The sequence below is a fragment of the Vidua macroura genome, chromosome 31 (assembly GCF_024509145.1).
Source record: "Vidua macroura isolate BioBank_ID:100142 chromosome 31, ASM2450914v1, whole genome shotgun sequence".
NCBI lineage: Eukaryota > Metazoa > Chordata > Aves > Passeriformes > Viduidae > Vidua > Vidua macroura.
The window spans coordinates 1,799,559-1,816,960 of record NC_071601.1 but is presented as its reverse complement, the minus strand read 5'-3'; the positions used below and the strand labels follow the sequence as shown (position 1 = coordinate 1,816,960).

The window sequence follows — 17,402 nt, the reverse complement described above, 5'->3', positions numbered from 1 at the left end:
ATTGTGCATTCTGCACAGGCTGCCTTATTTGTGAAGACAGCCTTGCCTCCCAGAGTGGCCATAAGTTGATGTTGTGCCACAGGACACGGATGGATCCCCTGGCACAGGAGCAGGACTGGCCGAGGTCAGGAATTTGGGTATTAAATAGAGAGGAAAAAAAGAAAATCTGTGTTTGCTGGAACAGGAGGGACCTCGTGGGGCATTGGGACATCAAAGAGGCAGCTGTGAGGGACATGAGGAGGTTACAAAGAGGAAGGTGCCTCTTGGATATGAGGTTAGGGAAAGAGATGAGAAGCAGGAGAGAGGTTTTAATCACTGCTTGTTGCTGCCTGTCTGATGTAGCTCCCAGCTGCCTCCCCAAGCTCTGTGGATCGATCAGCAAAGGCATTGCAGCTCTCAAGGAGAAGGGGATGATTTACTCCCAAGGTTTGGGGCGGGCTGGCAGCAGCAGCCACCCCCTAGACACTCTCCTACCCCTTTTCCCCACAGGCTCTTCCCTTTCTCTCACCTGTGTCTGGTGAGGAAGCAGATGCTGCTCTCCTATCAAGCCCATGAATGCTTTTTTTCCCCATTTTCATGAAATCAAAATGTGATTGGTGATAAAGCCTGACGGGTCTCCCTGCCCTGCTGGGCATACAGAACACTCTCCTCTCCAAAAAGCAGCACCTGGCTTTTCCTGGACTTCTGGAGAAGGTTCATCTCCTGTGAAAAGCCACTGGGAACAGGTGATGGAGTAGCTGTATTCAGAACCAAGGGCTGCAGTTTGTTTTCCCCTCGTCCTGTCTCCAGAATCCCTGGAATCAGTTGTTTCACTGCAAGCACCCAGAAAGGATGGAGCTTTTTCTCCTGATGACAGTGAAGGGATATCATCTTAGAGCCTATGAGTAAATCAGACACAAGCCTTTAGTTAATTAATGAAAATCTGTGTTAGTCTTGTAAAAAAAAAAAAAAAGAGGATTTTTTTCCTTCTCCTGAAATTGGCCAAAGGACCATCAGCAAGGAGCTAAGGGCACTAGAGGGAAACTGAGGCACAGAGAAAGCCACACCTGGTCAATGAAACATCCACTTACATGTCTCCTTATAAGTTCACAGAAATGCTGTTTTCACCTATTCCCAGATTTTCTAACAGCAGAAAGATGGGAAATCTGAAGCTTCTGTCTTCCCAGATAACACCTTCAGATCCAAATAGTTCAGCAAAGTCTTCAGCTTCCTGAATGCTCATTTGAACTGAACTCTGAGGGGTTTGAGCTTCGTGGGGGGAAGAGAAATGGGTTTTGTTCTCGACATTGAAAGCATTTGGGGCAGGGAAGTTCCATTTCCAGCCTTTTATGGCTTTGATCTCTGAGCTGCCCAGAGCCTGGCTCTTGGGAGCCTGGCTTATCTCTGTGACAGGGGACAGCCCCATCTTGGACTGTGACAGGAGAGAGCTGAGAAGGAATAATAAAAGCTTCAGGACAGCCATAAACTGGATAATTCTTTCCAACAGGGCTCATTTTCCTCTTGCTCTGAATGCAGGTGACAACACAAATTGGTTTCAAACCACTGGTAGTAATTAGGTTGATTTTATTGGAAATTTATAAAAGGAATTGCTTTGAATTGTGACTCATTTATGTGATCTCCATAATTTCTAACACATGCTGGTCCTTAATTCCCAACCCATACTGGCTTGTGGGAGGTGGTTCTGGGGGTCTGGATTCATCCCAACCATGTGTTTGGCAGTAATTATTAACTGCCTCTTGATGGAAGCATTCTTTCCTCCTGGATTTTGTTGAAGCAAGTATTAAAAGCCTTGGGACAAATCAAGCTTTGAAGGACATGACATTGGCCATGGCTTGAGTTCTCTGCTCCTCTGGGTAGAAGAATGATGGTGTGAGACATGGAGCAGGTAAAGCAGGATTTAGCCAAGGATTCCAGCAATTAGGATCCAGAAATTGAAGGCTACAAGCAAAGGGAAATTCTGTAGAAACCTGTCTAGACCTTGTGCTCTGCCACCTGGAGGGGAAATTGTGTGTTTGGGGAAGATGCCTCTCCCTTTATTTGGCCACATTCAGGAGGACATCCCAACCCTGTCCTCTGCTGTTGGAGCTGATGGAAATTGCAGTTCTCAATGAGTTATGCTCCTGGAACAACAGGAACAACGAGGGATAAAATGCCAATGTGGGGATCGTGATGTGGGTACTGGGACAGTGCTGCTGACATTCCATAAAGGAGCTCTCATCCCTCCACGATGGATTTGAGGGCAGGCATGCTGGCAGCAAGTTGTCTTCATTTCACCCAGAGTTTCCTCAGTGAGATCTCAGCCTTCTCATCTCAGAAGTCCCCAGAAGGCTTCCGGTCTGGAATCAACCTGGAAGCCAAAAGTGACTTTATGTGCCTGAGTGCTTTATGGTTGCTGCTCCCAGCCACACAAACATTAATAAATCCACTGTCCTCTTCCCATCAAAACAATAACCTGCCTGCAAACTTGATGGCTTCTTGGCTCTGCTTGTATCAGAGTTTATATTCCAGGTTTTTTAGTAGCTGCTCAGTGAGTTATAGTCTGACTCCAATTCCCTCCTCCCTTTGTTGGGCTGTGATGTTCATTTGGATGCCCTCAGATGCAGATGTTTGCACTGAAGCTCTTGTGGGATGGGTCAGAGCAGCTTTTAAATGCTGGAAACATCTCGGAGCATCCCTGGGTGTGATGTATTCCAAAGAATGAGATGCACCAATGTGAACAAATTTACAAATAATGGCACCTGCTCTGTCAGGTGTTTTGTTTTCCTGCTGTGGTGGAAATCCTGTCTGACAGATCCTGAGGAGGAACCTGCTGAAGAAGTAATTGCACAACAATACAGAGGATTTGCACTGATGAAAGCCTCTGGTAATTAAAGCAGCCGGGCTGTCAGCCAAAGAGCAAAGTGTGGAAAGATAAGCTCTGCCTCCCTTAGTGAGCAGAAAGGAGGTATTTCCAATAATCCCCTGGGATCACAGCCCTTGGATTTCCAGCACTCTGCTCTTCTCTGCCTCCCTGCTTTGCATTTCTGTGTCTCCAGGATGGAAGTTGCTGGGTTTCCTTCCATGCCATGACCTGGCTCTGATGGCTTGGCAAGGGGAGGAGACCTCAGGGGTGCTCCTGATCCCCCTCCTGACTTTTCCATCTCCTGTCTCACAGATGAGATGTGACAGCCCCTCTCAGATCCACCCCTGAGCTCCCAGTCTGTTTACTGCCACAACTCTCAGCACGGACCAGGGGACTGGCAATGTGCCTTTTCCAGGGAAATCAGAAGTGCAGGAATCAGCTGGTGATGGGCTGAGGGAGATCTGGGCTTTCATACTTTAGAATTTTTGGGGTTTTGCTTGTTTATTGAAATCTGGCTGGGGAGTTGCGGCCTGTGAGTGGTTCTTGGGCTCTTGAGTGGCTGTTCCAGGCTCTCCTTTGACTCTTCCCAGGATAACAAGGAGCTCGTACCTGGCCTGTCACAGCTCTGAGTGCTCCTCTGGGACAGTGAGGCAGGCAGGGGAAAAGAATATTTTTGCCAAAATAAGGCCAGGCTTTCCCAGTCAGTTCCTTGTGTAGCTCTGCCCTGCCTGCTGCAGTGGCAACTTCCCTGTGATTCCCAAAACAGAGCCAGGAGATGGGAGCCAGTTCAGAGCCGTGGTCACTCCAAGCTGATGTGCTCCTCAGGCTCTCTCTGCTCCAGGGATCTGCAGCTGGCTCAGCCAAACTCCTGCTGAATCCCAGGGGTCTGGGTTGGGTCAAATCTGAAGCAGGAGGGTGGGATCTGTTCCCAGGCTCACTGGCTGCACACATCCATTCCTGAGCTGTTGGTTTTTACCAAAGCTGGGAAGTTTTTGCTACCCACAAGTGGTTTGAATCCCTCATCCCTGAGCTCCAGGCAGTAACACCCCACCTTTTGGATGGAGTTAGAAGCTGCTGCCTGCCCTCTTTCTGTCTCTTTTCTGTGTTCTCTTTCTCAACAGTGGTCCCAAATGGCATCTCTGTGTTTTATCTAGTATTAGCAAAGTGGGTTTGGTACAGGCAATGTGGGGAAGGTGTCCCCATTTCATCAGAACAACGTTTTTGCTGTTAAAATTGCCACTAAAGCAGCCAGGGGGTATTTGGAGAGGAAGAAGAGGCACAGGGGATGAAGTTCAGAGTTGACAAATAACAGTGTACAGATGTCCTGCCTGTGCTGAATCTTTGCTGGGGACACTCCTGCTGCTGTCCACTGTCACCCTGGGGTGTTTCCTCTCTGGCATCTGGGACTGTTTCTAGGCTGGGCAGAATTCCAGTGGAATTTTCAGGCCTTGAATACCAAGGCAGGATTTGCCAGGTGAAACCAGCCAGGTTCATCCAGCTGCAGCTTGAGAGAGCATCAGCAAAGAGCAGTGGCATCTGTCAGGACATCACACGTGGCACGTGCTGGGCACTGCTGGGGCACCTCCAGTGCCAGGTTCAGTTTGGGGCTCCTTGAGGCAAGAGAGACCTTGAGGGGCTGGAGCTTGTCCAGGGAAGGGAATGGAGCTGGGGAAGGGGCTGGAGCACCAGGAGGGGCTGAGGGAGCTGGGAAAGGGGCTCAGCCTGGAGAAAAGGAGGCTCAGGGGGGACCTTGTGGCTCTGCACAACTCCCTGACAGGAGGGGACAGCCAGGGGGGTCAGGCTCTGCTCCCAGGGAACAGGGACAGGAGGAGAGGGAACAGCCTCAAGCTGTGCCAGGGGAGGATTAGGTTGGACATCAGGAGGGATTGTCCTTGGAAAGGGTGGTCAGGCACTGGAACTGCCCAGGGCAGGGCTGGAGTCCCCATCCCTGGAGGTGGTTTTATAACATGGATGTGCTGGGTGTGGATCATGGCTTAATGGTTGGATTTGATCACCTCTGATCTCTCCAGCCTTAACGATTCTGTGATTCCATGATCACACCTTTGGGAATTGCCCATTCCACTGCAAAAAAAACCCCACCAAACTAAAAATTTGGGTTATCAGTATCAAAACTCTCAAAAGAGCGAGCTCTTTCATCTTGAAATGACTTTTTTTTGGCTTCACAGCAAACAGCAGCTCGTAAATCTGGCTCGTGGTCCCAGACCTGCCAGTGGAAGTTGGATCATGAGCTTTGCACTCCGCAGTTTTTCCCTGTGAGCTTTCATGAAAAGCACACAGAGGAATTTCAGGAAGTTGAGAAGGGAATGAGCTGCAGCAGTGGAAGTATTGGAACATGACAGCGTGTTATCCCAGGGACCTTCTTTGAGCCAGATAATTACAATTAATTGTAAAATAAATCTAATTGGACAACCAGCTCCATGTGCATCTCTAATTGCACAGCCACTAACAGCAACACACAGAGAATAAAAATCAGTATCTGCATCCCTTTAATGTTAAAACGAGCATCCTTCTCCTTTCGTTTCTCTGGGAAGATGCGACAGCTGCTCCTGTATGAAAATGAATAAATAATCAGTTTTATTTGTATCTCAAGCTGTTTTCTCCTCTCAGACCCACTGATCTCAGCTGAGGAGTTTAAAGGGAGACCAAGTTTGCACATTTTCTGTGCAATGAAAATGTTTGCACATTTTCTGTGCATGGACACAGCATCATAAAAAAAGCCTTTCCATGGCAGCTTCCTGTGTGGTTTTGTTCTCAGCAGGGGATAATTTATGCTGAGTTTTATGTTGCATTATTTAATTACACGTATTTTTAAAATGCATCTGTTTTGCCAATTTACATTCAGCGTGCGCTGCCTTTGGATGGCTTTGGAGCTAAATACCCTTCTCATACCTCTGGAGATGAGTCTTAAAATAGTCTATAAATCCTTCTAATTCAGAGTTTGAAAATGCTTTAAGTTGGAGGTGGCAAAGCTGGAGGTTCAGGGCATAAAGGAGGGGCTGTGGCTGTTTCAAGGTGAAGAGGAAGGAGCAGGGAATAATTAATACACGAGAAAGGGGACAGCAGCAACTTCCCGATCCATCTTTACAAGGCAGGATTAAAGGGAAAACAAGAAGGTGAAGAATTGCCAGGGGAAACCAGTGTAAAAACCAGGGACAGCTCCTCAGGCAATGCAGGACTGGGGAAACATCCTGCTCAGAGTGTCAGGTTTGGGGTGGATGCTCAGATAAATGGATTTTTTTGGTGCCATCATGTCAAAAAGGGAGCAGATTCCAGAGGATTTCTATGGGATGGGTGAGGACTGATGTCCCCCTTGGCGACCACAGCTCCATCCAAGCACGTCCTGGGACTCATCCAGTCCTGGAACAAAGCTGGGAGCCAGCTGGGAATGGTGAGGGTGGTTGGTGGGGAGGGACCAGTCACACACATCCCCTGTGGCTTTGCCTGGATGCAGGAAGATCCAGGCATCTCCCTCAGGATGTGATAACGGGGTTCCTTTAGGAGCTGAGGTCCCAGCCATTCCCAGTATTGATTTATCAGGATCTGGGTGTGTTAACCCCAAGGTAACACCCAAATATCACTGTCCTAACAAACACCTCAGAGCTGCCTTTTGTGCATGTGCGATTTCGCCTCTGCATCCCAAGTTTTTAAAAAATTCATCATCACAAACACAAAAGAACATCTATTTATTTCTACAAAATGCCAGCCTGCCCAGACCTGGCAGCGTGTCTGGAAGGGGCTTTGACACCCTGCTCACACAGTGTCAAAGTGCAGGGCAGCAATTCCTGCTGGATTTGCAGCTCATCCAGAGCTGCCACAAATGCCCTGGAGCCCCTTCTTGTGCCAGACTCATTTCCTCGAGTTTTTGGGTCTGTGTTGGGAAAAAGAGCCTGGTTTTGGGGAGGAAAAGCATCATCCCAGGGGCTTGGCTCTGGTGGAAATGCCATGCTGGCATCCCATCCCCTCCCTGGCCATGCAGCTCTGGCAGTGTGCCGGGAGGAGCCCTGCGTTGTATCGAGTGAGGCCAGATTATTTTATTTCTCATGAAATGAAGAACTCCTGGCTGAGCCAAAGGCCTGGATCTGTGCTTTTGGCTTTGGAAAGCAGGATGCTGGCCAGTAGGAGCTGGATGAATTTCTGTCCTCTGAGGGTTTTCTCATGGTGGGAGTTGAGGTTGGCAGGAGGGAAAAGGTTCTGCGTGGGCAGGGCAGGACACCAGCGCTGCTGGGTGTGAGGTTGCACTTGGAAATCTTCAATAAGCACCACCATGGTTGTCCTTGGTAGAGGCAGCCAAGCAGATTTGAGGTCTGGGCTGAGAGCCACGGTGATCCTGCCAGCTTTTGTGGAGCAGCTCAGCTTGCCCAGAACAGGTAGTGATAAAACACTGAGAAAATCGAGTTTAAAATGTGCTCAGGCTGGCGGGATTTACTCCAGTGTCATCTCACTGGGAATGGGCTGCAGAGATTTTGGGTGGCATCTCTGGTGATGACAGCAGCTCCTTTGGCTTCTCCTTGGCACCTGTCCTAGCAGAGAGCTTGGCTGCTTGTCGTGGAGCCAGCGTGCCCGGGATCGGCCTCTTCTCTCCTTCCATGAAATGAGACAGAGCTCAGAGACCTCAGGATCAAAGTCCTCTTTAGCAAAGGGAACCTCAGCTGTGTAGTTTCCATATGCAGCCTTACCCAGTGCCAGAATTCCTGCTGTAGCCAGGGTGTTGACAGAACCACAGAATCATTCAGGCTGGAAAAGTCCTTCAGGGCTGTCGAGTCCAAGCTGTGCCTGACCCCCACCTTGTCACCAGCCCAGAGCTCTGAGTGCCACATCCAGCCCTTCCTGGGACACCTCCAGGGATGGGGACTCCAAACCTCCCTGAGCAGCCCCTTCCAACGCCTGACAGCCCTTTCCATGAGGAAATTCCACCTCTTTACCCAGCCTGAGGCCGTGTCCTTGTCTGACACCCCACACTCGTTGCTTGGCTCAGTGCAAACTCGTTCTGACAGCTTCTCTTCCAAAAAAAGACCCAGCTTCCAGGAGGATGCTGTTTGGTGGGACCAGGCAGAGTTGTTGTCTTCCTCGTGCCCATCTCTGATTGCATTTGCAGAGCAGCAAGTGCCAGTCTGATCTCACACCTTGGCTGCAGAGGGAGCGGGAATGGAGCCAGCCATGGTAATAAAGGATGTGATTTATTCTGTTGATGGATCTGCACACCCTTCCCTCCTTCCAGCGAGTCTCGTAAATAATCCCAGCACTTGTGCCTGATGTGTAGAGGGAAGGGACTCTGGTGGATCTCAGCCTGTGGGTCTCAAGTGTCAATCCGGGCAACTTTCTTAAAACATGTCTGGATATGGCCAAATTAGGAGTTGAAAATAAATGTATGTGACAGGGTGGCTTCAGGGATACCTGGAACTCATTGTTCCCTTTTCCTAGAGTTTGCCACCTCCCAAAGTCCTCCACCAGAGCCTTTGCTGACCTCTATTAAGCCTAGATTGGTTGATTTTTAATTGATTTCTTCCCCACATGTGCATGTGGGAGAGCTGGAGAAGCCTTGGCTTCCTGTGTGCTTCTGCAGAGAGAAAGGAGCGACCTGCCCAGCTGGGAATGAGGATGTGGGTGGATGAAGATCATCACCTCCCAGATGTGGCAGTCCCTGATGGTGCTGGCAACCTCTGGAGCCAAGTTCCAAGCCTGGGCTGCTCAGACTGGTCACCCACTGTGAGCAATGGATTGGTAAAGGATTCTCAAAACCTGGCAGGATGCTCACACAGTCTTGTACATCTGTATGCAAACTCTGAGATAAGGTGTGCTGACTTAGGAAGGCCATGGAATAGAGATGAAATTGTTGAGAGAGAGACTGAACTAGGAACAAGTCTCAAAATATGGCCGTGCAAAAAGACCAGACATTTTAGAGAATTAGAACTGTGAAAGATGCATTGTAGCAGGACCACGTGGGGTAAAAATACAGGTGATTGGTGTTAGAAATAACAGCAGCATTGTGTGGCAAAAGCTAATAGGCTGGGAAATATCTCTAAGGTATTGTAACCAGGAAAATAGGGTGGCTTCTGATGGAATGACGTTGAGTTTTACATCTCTTATGTTTCACCCTTCATGGAGACTGAAAATGGAATAAAATTCTTTTAAAACACCTCTCAGTTGCCTTGAAAAAGCTGGGAAAACCAATAACCCCTGATCCAGGAGATGAATTATCCCTTTCTGCATGGAGAGGATCCGAGTCCTGCCTGTTCTTCAGCGGAGCAAAGGGAGCTCGTGGTGTCCCCACCCCACCCTGCTCTCTTCCCCCAGCTCATTTGGGTAGAATCCCTCAGCTTTGGCAAAGATGGAAGCGGATCCTTTTCCTGAGAGCTCATTCACTGTCTCCCCAAATTATCCAGCTCTCCTAAGGGCATCCTTCAGGCTTTTTCCCCTCACAGAGACCTGACGTGAGCAATGAGGCGCCCGGTTTCTTGCAGAGTTTGCTCTTTGCCCAGGAATCAATCCAGCTCGCTACGGTGAGCTGTCAAAACTTCTCCAAGGGCACGGGCATTCCTCATGTTTTCACCATCAAATTATATGTGACACTTAATTTAAAGCTTAAGCATGAAGCCTCACTAGCAAGGAGATTGGTAGAAGGTATTGATTTTGCTGTGTTTTTTTGTGTTTATGTATAAAAACATATTTTAAAGTATTGGTAAAAGGACATTATTGCTGGGCAGACTCTGGATTTATGCTCTGGTTTATTTTTCTCTCAGGTTTTTTTTAAGATCCATTTGTCCAGCGTGTCTGTGAACAATAAAATGCTGGGAGGAAATGGATGCCATGGATTGGGTGGGTTTTGTGCTCCTTGAGTCAAACAAATCCCACGTTGTGGAACTGAGTCACCTGGAACTGATTTTCTAGAAGGAGAAGAAGCTTCTGATGTGGTCTGTTGGGTGCTTGGAGGCATTTTAGGTGTCTCCAAACTTTGCAAACTGCTCAGGAGGTTTATGGTTTTGAGCTCTGGGCCATTTAGCTGATGGCAAAGTGTTTTAAAGAGAATTAGTCCCGAACAAAAGTCAAAAATAACCAAAATAGGGTGAGCAGGGCAGAGCCTGGGGTGGGTTTGAGTCTGCAGGAGTTGGAATTTGGTGCAGGACCCACCACTGGTGCTCTGCTCAGTGTTTGGAGCCCTTGCTTTGAGGGGAGGTGAGGTTTGGTGATGGGCTGGGGTCTCTCTTGTTGTTCCCTGGCTGGTTTCGTGTCCTCCTCACTGTTGGAATCTCCTTGGGAAGGAGAACTGCTGACTCCCCGTGCTGCCTGAGCCGTTCAGCTTTGCTGAGGGAACATCTTTCCTTGGGTTTTGACAGAGCTCTTGGCTCGAGACCGTGCAGGAACAAAGTTGTGGCAAAATTGGTCATTAAGATGATGGAAGGGCAGGAAAAGCAGCACTGGGGGAGAGATTGAGACCTCAGAGTCTGAAAAAGGACAGAGAGAGGGTTGCTGATGGCACCTCTGGGCTCTTCTGGGGGGTGAGACCCACCAGGGCAGGGGGTGGGAGCTGAAGGGAGACGATTCCCAAGGAGCAGCGTTGATGTTTGAGAGGAAAGGTGGATTCTCCCACTCTGGCTGGCTGCAGGTGGGGACAGGAGACTCTCCTGGCAGAGCTCTCCCAGTGACAGCTCCACTGCCCTGGAGCACACAGGAGGTTCACGTGGATTCCAGAATGGTTTGGGTGGGAAAGAGCCTTAAAGCCCATCCAGTCCCACCCCTGCCATGGGCAGGGACACCTCCCACGATCCCAGGCTGCTCCAACCTGGCCTTGGACCCTTCCAGGGATCCAGGGGCAGCCACAGCTTCTCTGTGAATTCTATTCCAGGGCCTCCCCACCCTCACAGCCAAGAATTCCTTCCCAATATCCCATCCATCCCTGCCCTCTGGCACTGGGAAGCCATTCCATGTGTGCTGCGTCTCCATCCCTTGTCCCAAGTCCCTCTCCAGCTCTCCTGGAGCCCCTTTAGGCACTGGAAAGACTCTGAGGTCTCCCTGGATTCTCTTCTCCAGGTTGGACTCACTCCAGCAGATCCATGTCCTTCCTGTGCCGAGGACCCCAGAGCTGAACACGGAGGGTGGAGTTGCCTCCTCCTGCTTCCCTCCTCACCCCATTCCCACCCTGGTTCCTGCATCCTCTTTTCCAGCAGTTCCCAGGCAGAGAAGAAACCCCTGGGAGCATCTGCTGGCTCTGGATAACCCTTCAGCCAAGCCAAACACTGAGCTGAGTTTCGTGATGCTTCTCCACCTTGGGAAGGAGCAGAATCAGGAATTCCTGTGCCAACACTGTCCCTGCTTTTTCCATGTCCTGATGAAACCACAGAGCTCCCAGGGTGGGAATGCTGCTGGCTCAGCTCTGGCCCTGCTTTTCCATAGCCCAGAGCTGCCCAGTTTGCTCACTTGCAGTAATTTGTTGGTGCTTTTGATGGCTCTTCAGTGCAGTATGCAACATGTTCCTGCAGAATATTCCATCCCCCCGGAGCTATCGGCAGATGAAAGCTCCAAGAGTGGCTTTCCATGGGAATTTAATCATCCCAGCTGTCACGCAGATCCCGATACAAATATTTCCACTCTTAATGGTTTCAGCGTGGGCTTTTTTGTGGGATCAAATGTAATCTTATTTAATGGAGTTCTCTTGCCGTGATGCTTTGGTCTTTTCACCAGGCTGGGCTTAATTTTTAAATGGAGATTGTTCAGAGCAGAGGCAGGGAAAGGACTGGAGGGATTGAATGGGCTGGGAAATGTGGGATGGACGGAGTGCCTTTGGATCAGCCAGGGGAGGCTGAAAGTGTAAGAGCAGGGGAAAGGATCCAGGGTGGATGGGGCTGTCAGGAACGATGTGAACTGTGCCAGGGGAGGGTTAGGCTGGATATCAGGAAAAGGTTCTTCCCTAGAGGGTATCAGGCACTAGAACAGCTCCCCAGGGAACGGTGACATTCCCAAGGCTGCCAGGAGCATTTGGACAATGCTCTGAGGGATGCACAGCGTGGGATTGTTGGGGTGTCTGTGCAGGGCCAGGAGCTGGATTGGGTGATCCTGGTGTGTTCCTTCCAGCCCCATGATTCCATTCCATGTTTCTTGGAAGAGGGAGAAATTCAGAAGGATTTTACAGCTGTGTGGCTGGGGTGGGGGGAATTGCTGGAGCTGCTGCTGGAGCGAACCAACGCTTTGTGGCTTCAGAGGACGGGGCACCGCAGCTGGCACAGCCCCAGCCCCAAAAGCCCCACCCTGGGCCCTGCAGCGCCATGAATGTCACTGCCCCCCGCAGGTGGTGCGCACGGAGAAGAACAGCCTGAACAACCGCTTCCTGCCCTGGGACGAGATCGAGACCGAGGCCATCCTGTCCATCGACGACGACGCCCACCTGCGCCACGACGAGATCATGTTCGGCTTCCGGTGAGCCCTCCCCACAAACTGCTCCTCCCCACGGCCCGGAGCTGCTCAGGCAGCAGCAGGGCCACAGTCAGGGCTGGCACATCCCTTCCCGTGGCTTCCCAGCTCTGTTTTTTGGAGAAACACACATGAATGGGGTGAGGAACCCGATCCCAGCTTGCCCAGGAAAACCCGTTTTCCACACTTCTTAACCCAGCTCTTCAGCTTTTGCTGGGCTGATAATGGCCCCGGAATGGTTTTAAGGCCTGTGGCTTCCTAGGGTGGACAGAGCCTGGAAAACAAATCCAAGAGGCTGTTTCACTCCATCCATGAGCCAGAGGCAAGGCTGGGATGATGCTCATGTGCTGGTGGTGGCTGCCACCCTCTGCTCCGTGTGACTCTGGGGTGTGACGGTTCTTTGGGCAGAGCAGGCCAAGGCAGGTGTCCCCCAGCAAAGACAGATGTCCCCCAGAAAATGCAGGTGTCTCCCAGCAAAGGCAGATGTCCCCCAGCAAATGCAGATGTCCCCCAGCAAAGACAGATGTCCCCCAGCAAATGCAGATGTCCCCCAGCAAAGGCAGGTGCTGCTGCTCTCACTCCCACCTCTGTTCTGCTCCAGGATCCAGCTTTCCCTCAACTTTTCCCTGGCAAAAGCTTCCTGATCACAGCAATGAGGGGGCTCCTGCTGGGGGTGGTTTGTGCCAGCTGCTCCTGCAGCTCCTGCAGCCAAACCTCCCTCCCTGCCAGGAACTGCTGGGAGTGAGGGTGGCACAAGGAGCAGGGGCTGCCATTCCCAGTCAGAGAACACCCAGCAGCTGCCTGGGGGTGGGAGTTGGGGACCAAAACCTGCTTGGGAGGGGGATTAAAAGGCACAAAATGCCTGAAAGCCCACCAGGCTCCTCCAGAGAGATGAGAAATGAGGTGTGAGGGGGACTAAAGTGCAGGAGGAGGCGTCAGGATTCCTGGCTTCCCTTCCCTGCCCCATTGCAGGCTCTTTATCTGAACTGGGCTGTTTTCTCCTCCTTTTTGGTCTCTGTTTTGCTGATTAGCCCTGGAGAGCATCAAATGAAGGTCGTAAGTGACTTGTGTTAAACTCACTCATATCCCTGCTTACAGACACCATGTTCCCACAAAGCCTCCCTGTGTTAACACATTCCCAGGAGCTGCTGGAGTCTTGGCACTGGAGCGAACCTCTGCCCACAGCAACTGTGCTTTGTCAAAACTTTGCTCCAGGCTTTGATTTTTGGGGCCAAAAGCATCATTTTTGCCTGTTTGCCACTCAGGAGGGAGCTGGAGACAGCTCTCTGAGCACTCCCAGAACGATTCTCCAGAGAAATCCTGATTTTTGTGGCTGATCTGGGAAGGAAAAAGTGTCACGTTCGTAGGAAAGCGAAAATGTGGGAGAAGTGAAAGGGAATAAATGGTTTCGACTTCCAGCTTTTCTAAACAATCACCCTGGATTGACAGGAAAAAGTGCTGGGGGGAGGACAGAGCCAGGGAAGCTGCTGGTGGTGTTGATTCCTCGGGATTATCTTGGAGTTTCATTAATTGGAGTGGAGGACTGAACAGCAAACACGACTGTGCTCTGGGAGTGTAAGGAAAGCTCAGGGAACCTCGGTCTGCTCTCCTCCTGTAGCTCTCCCAGAACAGGGCTTGTAGGAGAAACTCACATCCAAATGAGGGGAAAAAACCCCAAAATGGCACTTACTGCCCAGTTTTGTGCCTGGGAAGAAGGGAACACCCTGCTGTGTCCACTGGGAGTTCTCTCATGCAGTCTGGAGTCACAGCTGGGGCACTGAGCAGCAGGGAGGGGGGACTGAACGATCCGAAGGAAGCCAGCATCCCCTGCCTGTGGAAACTGGATTTGTTTCCCAGCTTGGGCATCAGGCACTGACTTTTTCCTTAATTATTGCTGCCAGTGTTGCAGCTCTCCTGGGGGATTTCTCTGGAGGAGGCGTGAGCTGCAGATGAGAGCAGAACATTAAGCAATCGCACGCTCCACATGCAAAATTCAGGATTTCATTCCCAAGGCTGGACTGTGAGCACGTGTCAGGGTGAGGGAGGCACTCAGGGCTCTGGAGGCTTTTCCTGTGGGGCCAGAGCCAAGGAAACTGCAGTTTGGGAGGAGCCAGCACCTTGGCAAGCCAGGTCTTCCCTCGGGAGACACCTTCAGCATCTCAGCAGTTTTTCACAGAATTATGGAATTTCCAGAGTCCTGGATTGGTTTGGGTGGGAAGGGATCTCAAAGCTCATCCAGTCCCACCCCTGCCATGGGCAGGGACACCTTCCACTATCCCAGGGTGCTCCAAGCCCTGTCCAGCCTGGCCTTGAAGCTTTCCTTAAGGGAGGTTGATGTTATCTTGGCTTTACTGAGCTGCTGGGAGATGGAAAGTCCCAGCGATTTGGGGAAGAGGCCAGGAGATGTTGGGCTCTTCCCAGCCTGAGCCTGGGCTGCTCTGGCTTTAGTTTTCTTTAAGACCTCCAGAACAGTCCTTATGAGCTACAAAATCCCTAATTTATGGATTAGGAGCACTTTCCCTGTGCATAAATGCTCTAGGACAGGAGCACATTTAACACCGTTTTCCTTTTTTTGCCCTTTGGGCGTTCCTTGGATAAGCAGTTGCCAAACTCCTTTATGTACAGACCCCTGCATCCCTTGCAGCCCCTCAGGAGCCTCTGGGTGGGCTCCCAGGTCTGTGTCTCATGGGCAGTTCTGTGTTTGCAGGGTGTGGAGAGAGGCCAGGGATCGCATCGTGGGCTTCCCGGGGCGCTACCACGCCTGGGACATCCCCCACCAGTCCTGGCTCTACAACTCCAACTACTCCTGCGAGCTCTCCATGGTGCTCACTGGTGCTGCCTTCTTCCACAAGGTGAGACCTCCCCGGGGCTGCCCCTTCCTGCTCACAGCCGCCTGAGGCTGCAGCTTTGGGGGGAGGTTGTGGTTTTTTAAGGACAAAAGTGGGAGCTTTCTGCTCCTTCCCCCTCACTTTCTCCAAACTGAAACACAGCCAGAACCTGGTCCTGAGTGCACTGGGAAAGATCTCCAGTGGCTGTTCCTGCTGTGCTGAATCCACAGCGGCAGAGAGCAGGACCTGAGGGGGCTGGGACCCCCATTCCTCGATTTCTGAGCTTCCAGGAGAGGGTGGTGGCTGTGGGGGGTTTGCTGCCGCTGTGGCTGCAGCTGATCTCGGTGCGGGATTAACTCCGTTATGGGGAACGTCTCCACTGGGATCCTTGAGTTTTGGGTCAGGCACACCCCGCCTGTCCCACGTGTTGCTGTCACCTGTGGAGCACCTGGAGGACGCTGTGCCTTTCCCCGCTGCAGTACTACGCCTACCTGTACTCCTACGTGATGCCCCAGGCCATCCGGGACATGGTGGACGAGTACATCAACTGCGAGGACATCGCCATGAACTTCCTGGTGTCCCACCTGACCAGGAAACCTCCCATCAAGGTAAAGCACCGGCAGCCAGGGCCTTGGCACTGCTGGAGAAGCTGTGGTTGGGAAGTGGGTGGTGTCTGCCCCAGGGAAATCCGGCTCCAGTGGGGAAGCTCAGCCTTTGGAATCAGCCGAATCCCTGCCACAGAGCGGGTGAGTGGAGGTTTGACATTACAGGGTTCATCAGACTGAATTCCCTGCCTGGTGAAAGGTTCCCTGCCCACGGCAGAGATGATCTCTGCTCTGGAGCCAGGCTGAGAGCTGGGGGTGTTCACCTGGAGAAGAATAGGATGCACAGAGACCTCAGTGTCCCTTCCAGGGCCTAAAGGGGCTCCAGGAGAGCTGGAGAGGGACTTGGGACAAGACATGGAGGGACTGGACACAGGGAGTGACTTCCCACTGCCAGAGGGCAGGGATGGATGGGATATTGGGAAGGAATTCCTGGCTGTGAGGGTGGGGAGGCCCTGGAATAGAATTCCCAGAGAAGCTGTGGCTGCCCCTGGATCCCTGGAAGTGTCCAAGGCCAGGTTGGAGCAGCCTGGGACAGTGGAAGCTGTCCCTGCCCATGGCAGGGGGTGGGACTGGATGAGCTTTGAGCTCCCTTCCAACTCAGCCCATCCTGAGATTCCCTGGCAGTGCCCGGGCCGGGTGCTGTGGGCAGCGTGGCGCTGACCCCTCTGTCCATCCTGGCAGGTGACCTCCCGCTGGACGTTCCGCTGCCCCGGCTGCCCCCAGGCGCTTTCCCACGACGATTCCCACTTCCACGAGCGGCACAAGTGCATCAACTTCTTCGTGAAGGTGTACGGGTACATGCCCCTGCTCTACACCCAGTTCCGCGTCGACTCGGTCCTCTTCAAGACCCGCCTGCCCCACGACAAGACCAAATGCTTCAAGTTCATCTAGAAATGGGAGCAGCTGGACGCTGCCAGCTCCCAGCTGCGGCCGGAGGCGGGAGAGGCCGGCACGGGGCTGCTTTGGTGGGGCTGTGAGTGCAGAAGGCCCTTGGCTGTGGCAAACGGGACGGCCTGGATTGGGACGGGCTCTTCCCTCCTTCCCTGCGCTCCCACGGCGGCTCACCGGACAGGGAATGGGATCCCATGGCTCCTGTGAGGACACACCCACGGATCGTACACTGAGGAACGGCTCGCTGGCCACTGGCTCTGCCCCTTCGCCAGCCAAGGGCAGCCGTTCTTTTTAATTATAATTATTGTTATTTAAAATGAAAGTGTTTTAGATTTGCCGCGTGAGGCGCTTTTTTGTTTTGTTTTCTTTTCTTTTCCCTCCCCTCTCCCCACCCCATTTCCCCCTCTGGACCCTTCAGCCCATCCGAGGGGCCAGGTTGGAGGTGTTTGGGTGCAGCATCAGGGCAGCTCCTGTTACCACTGCTGTCCCCATCCATCCTCCCGTGGCACAGCCCTTCCCACCCACCACATCCTGGCTTCTCTTGCCCTGTGGCTACTACTGAGGCCTTTCAGGTGTCACCTGGTGAGGAGCCCTTTGCTCTGCTTTGCTCTGCTCCCCACCCTGAGCCCGTGGAGTGGGATGAGGTTGGCCTGGGTGGTCCTTCCTGCTCCGGCTCTGGCCCCACGCCATTCCCGTGCTGCAGCCCGGGGGCTTCAGTTGCTGCTCAGTGTCTTTTCCCACCTCGTCCTGCTGATCCTCTAAGGACAGGGAGTGTGTTTGGAGCTTAGGGAAGATCCACCTGCAGCACAG

At 52.0% G+C, this 17,402-nt stretch overlaps 1 protein-coding gene across 4 annotated transcripts in view; it reads left to right on the top strand.

The window, feature by feature from the left end:
- The window catches only part of EXTL3 (exostosin like glycosyltransferase 3), a 131,161-nt gene extending 114,232 nt beyond the window's left edge, over nt 1–16,929 (top strand). For all 4 annotated transcript variants that reach the window (XM_054001630.1, XM_054001631.1, XM_054001628.1 and 1 more), the window contains 4 exons: nt 12,147–12,274; nt 14,976–15,120; nt 15,576–15,704; nt 16,383–16,929. In XM_054001630.1, coding sequence (XP_053857605.1) covers nt 12,147–12,274; nt 14,976–15,120; nt 15,576–15,704; nt 16,383–16,592 — 612 coding nt within the window. In that variant the 3' untranslated portion in view covers nt 16,593–16,929. The remainder of the gene's footprint in view (nt 1–12,146; nt 12,275–14,975; nt 15,121–15,575; nt 15,705–16,382) is intronic.
- Nucleotides 16,930–17,402: the final 473 nt, after the last annotated feature.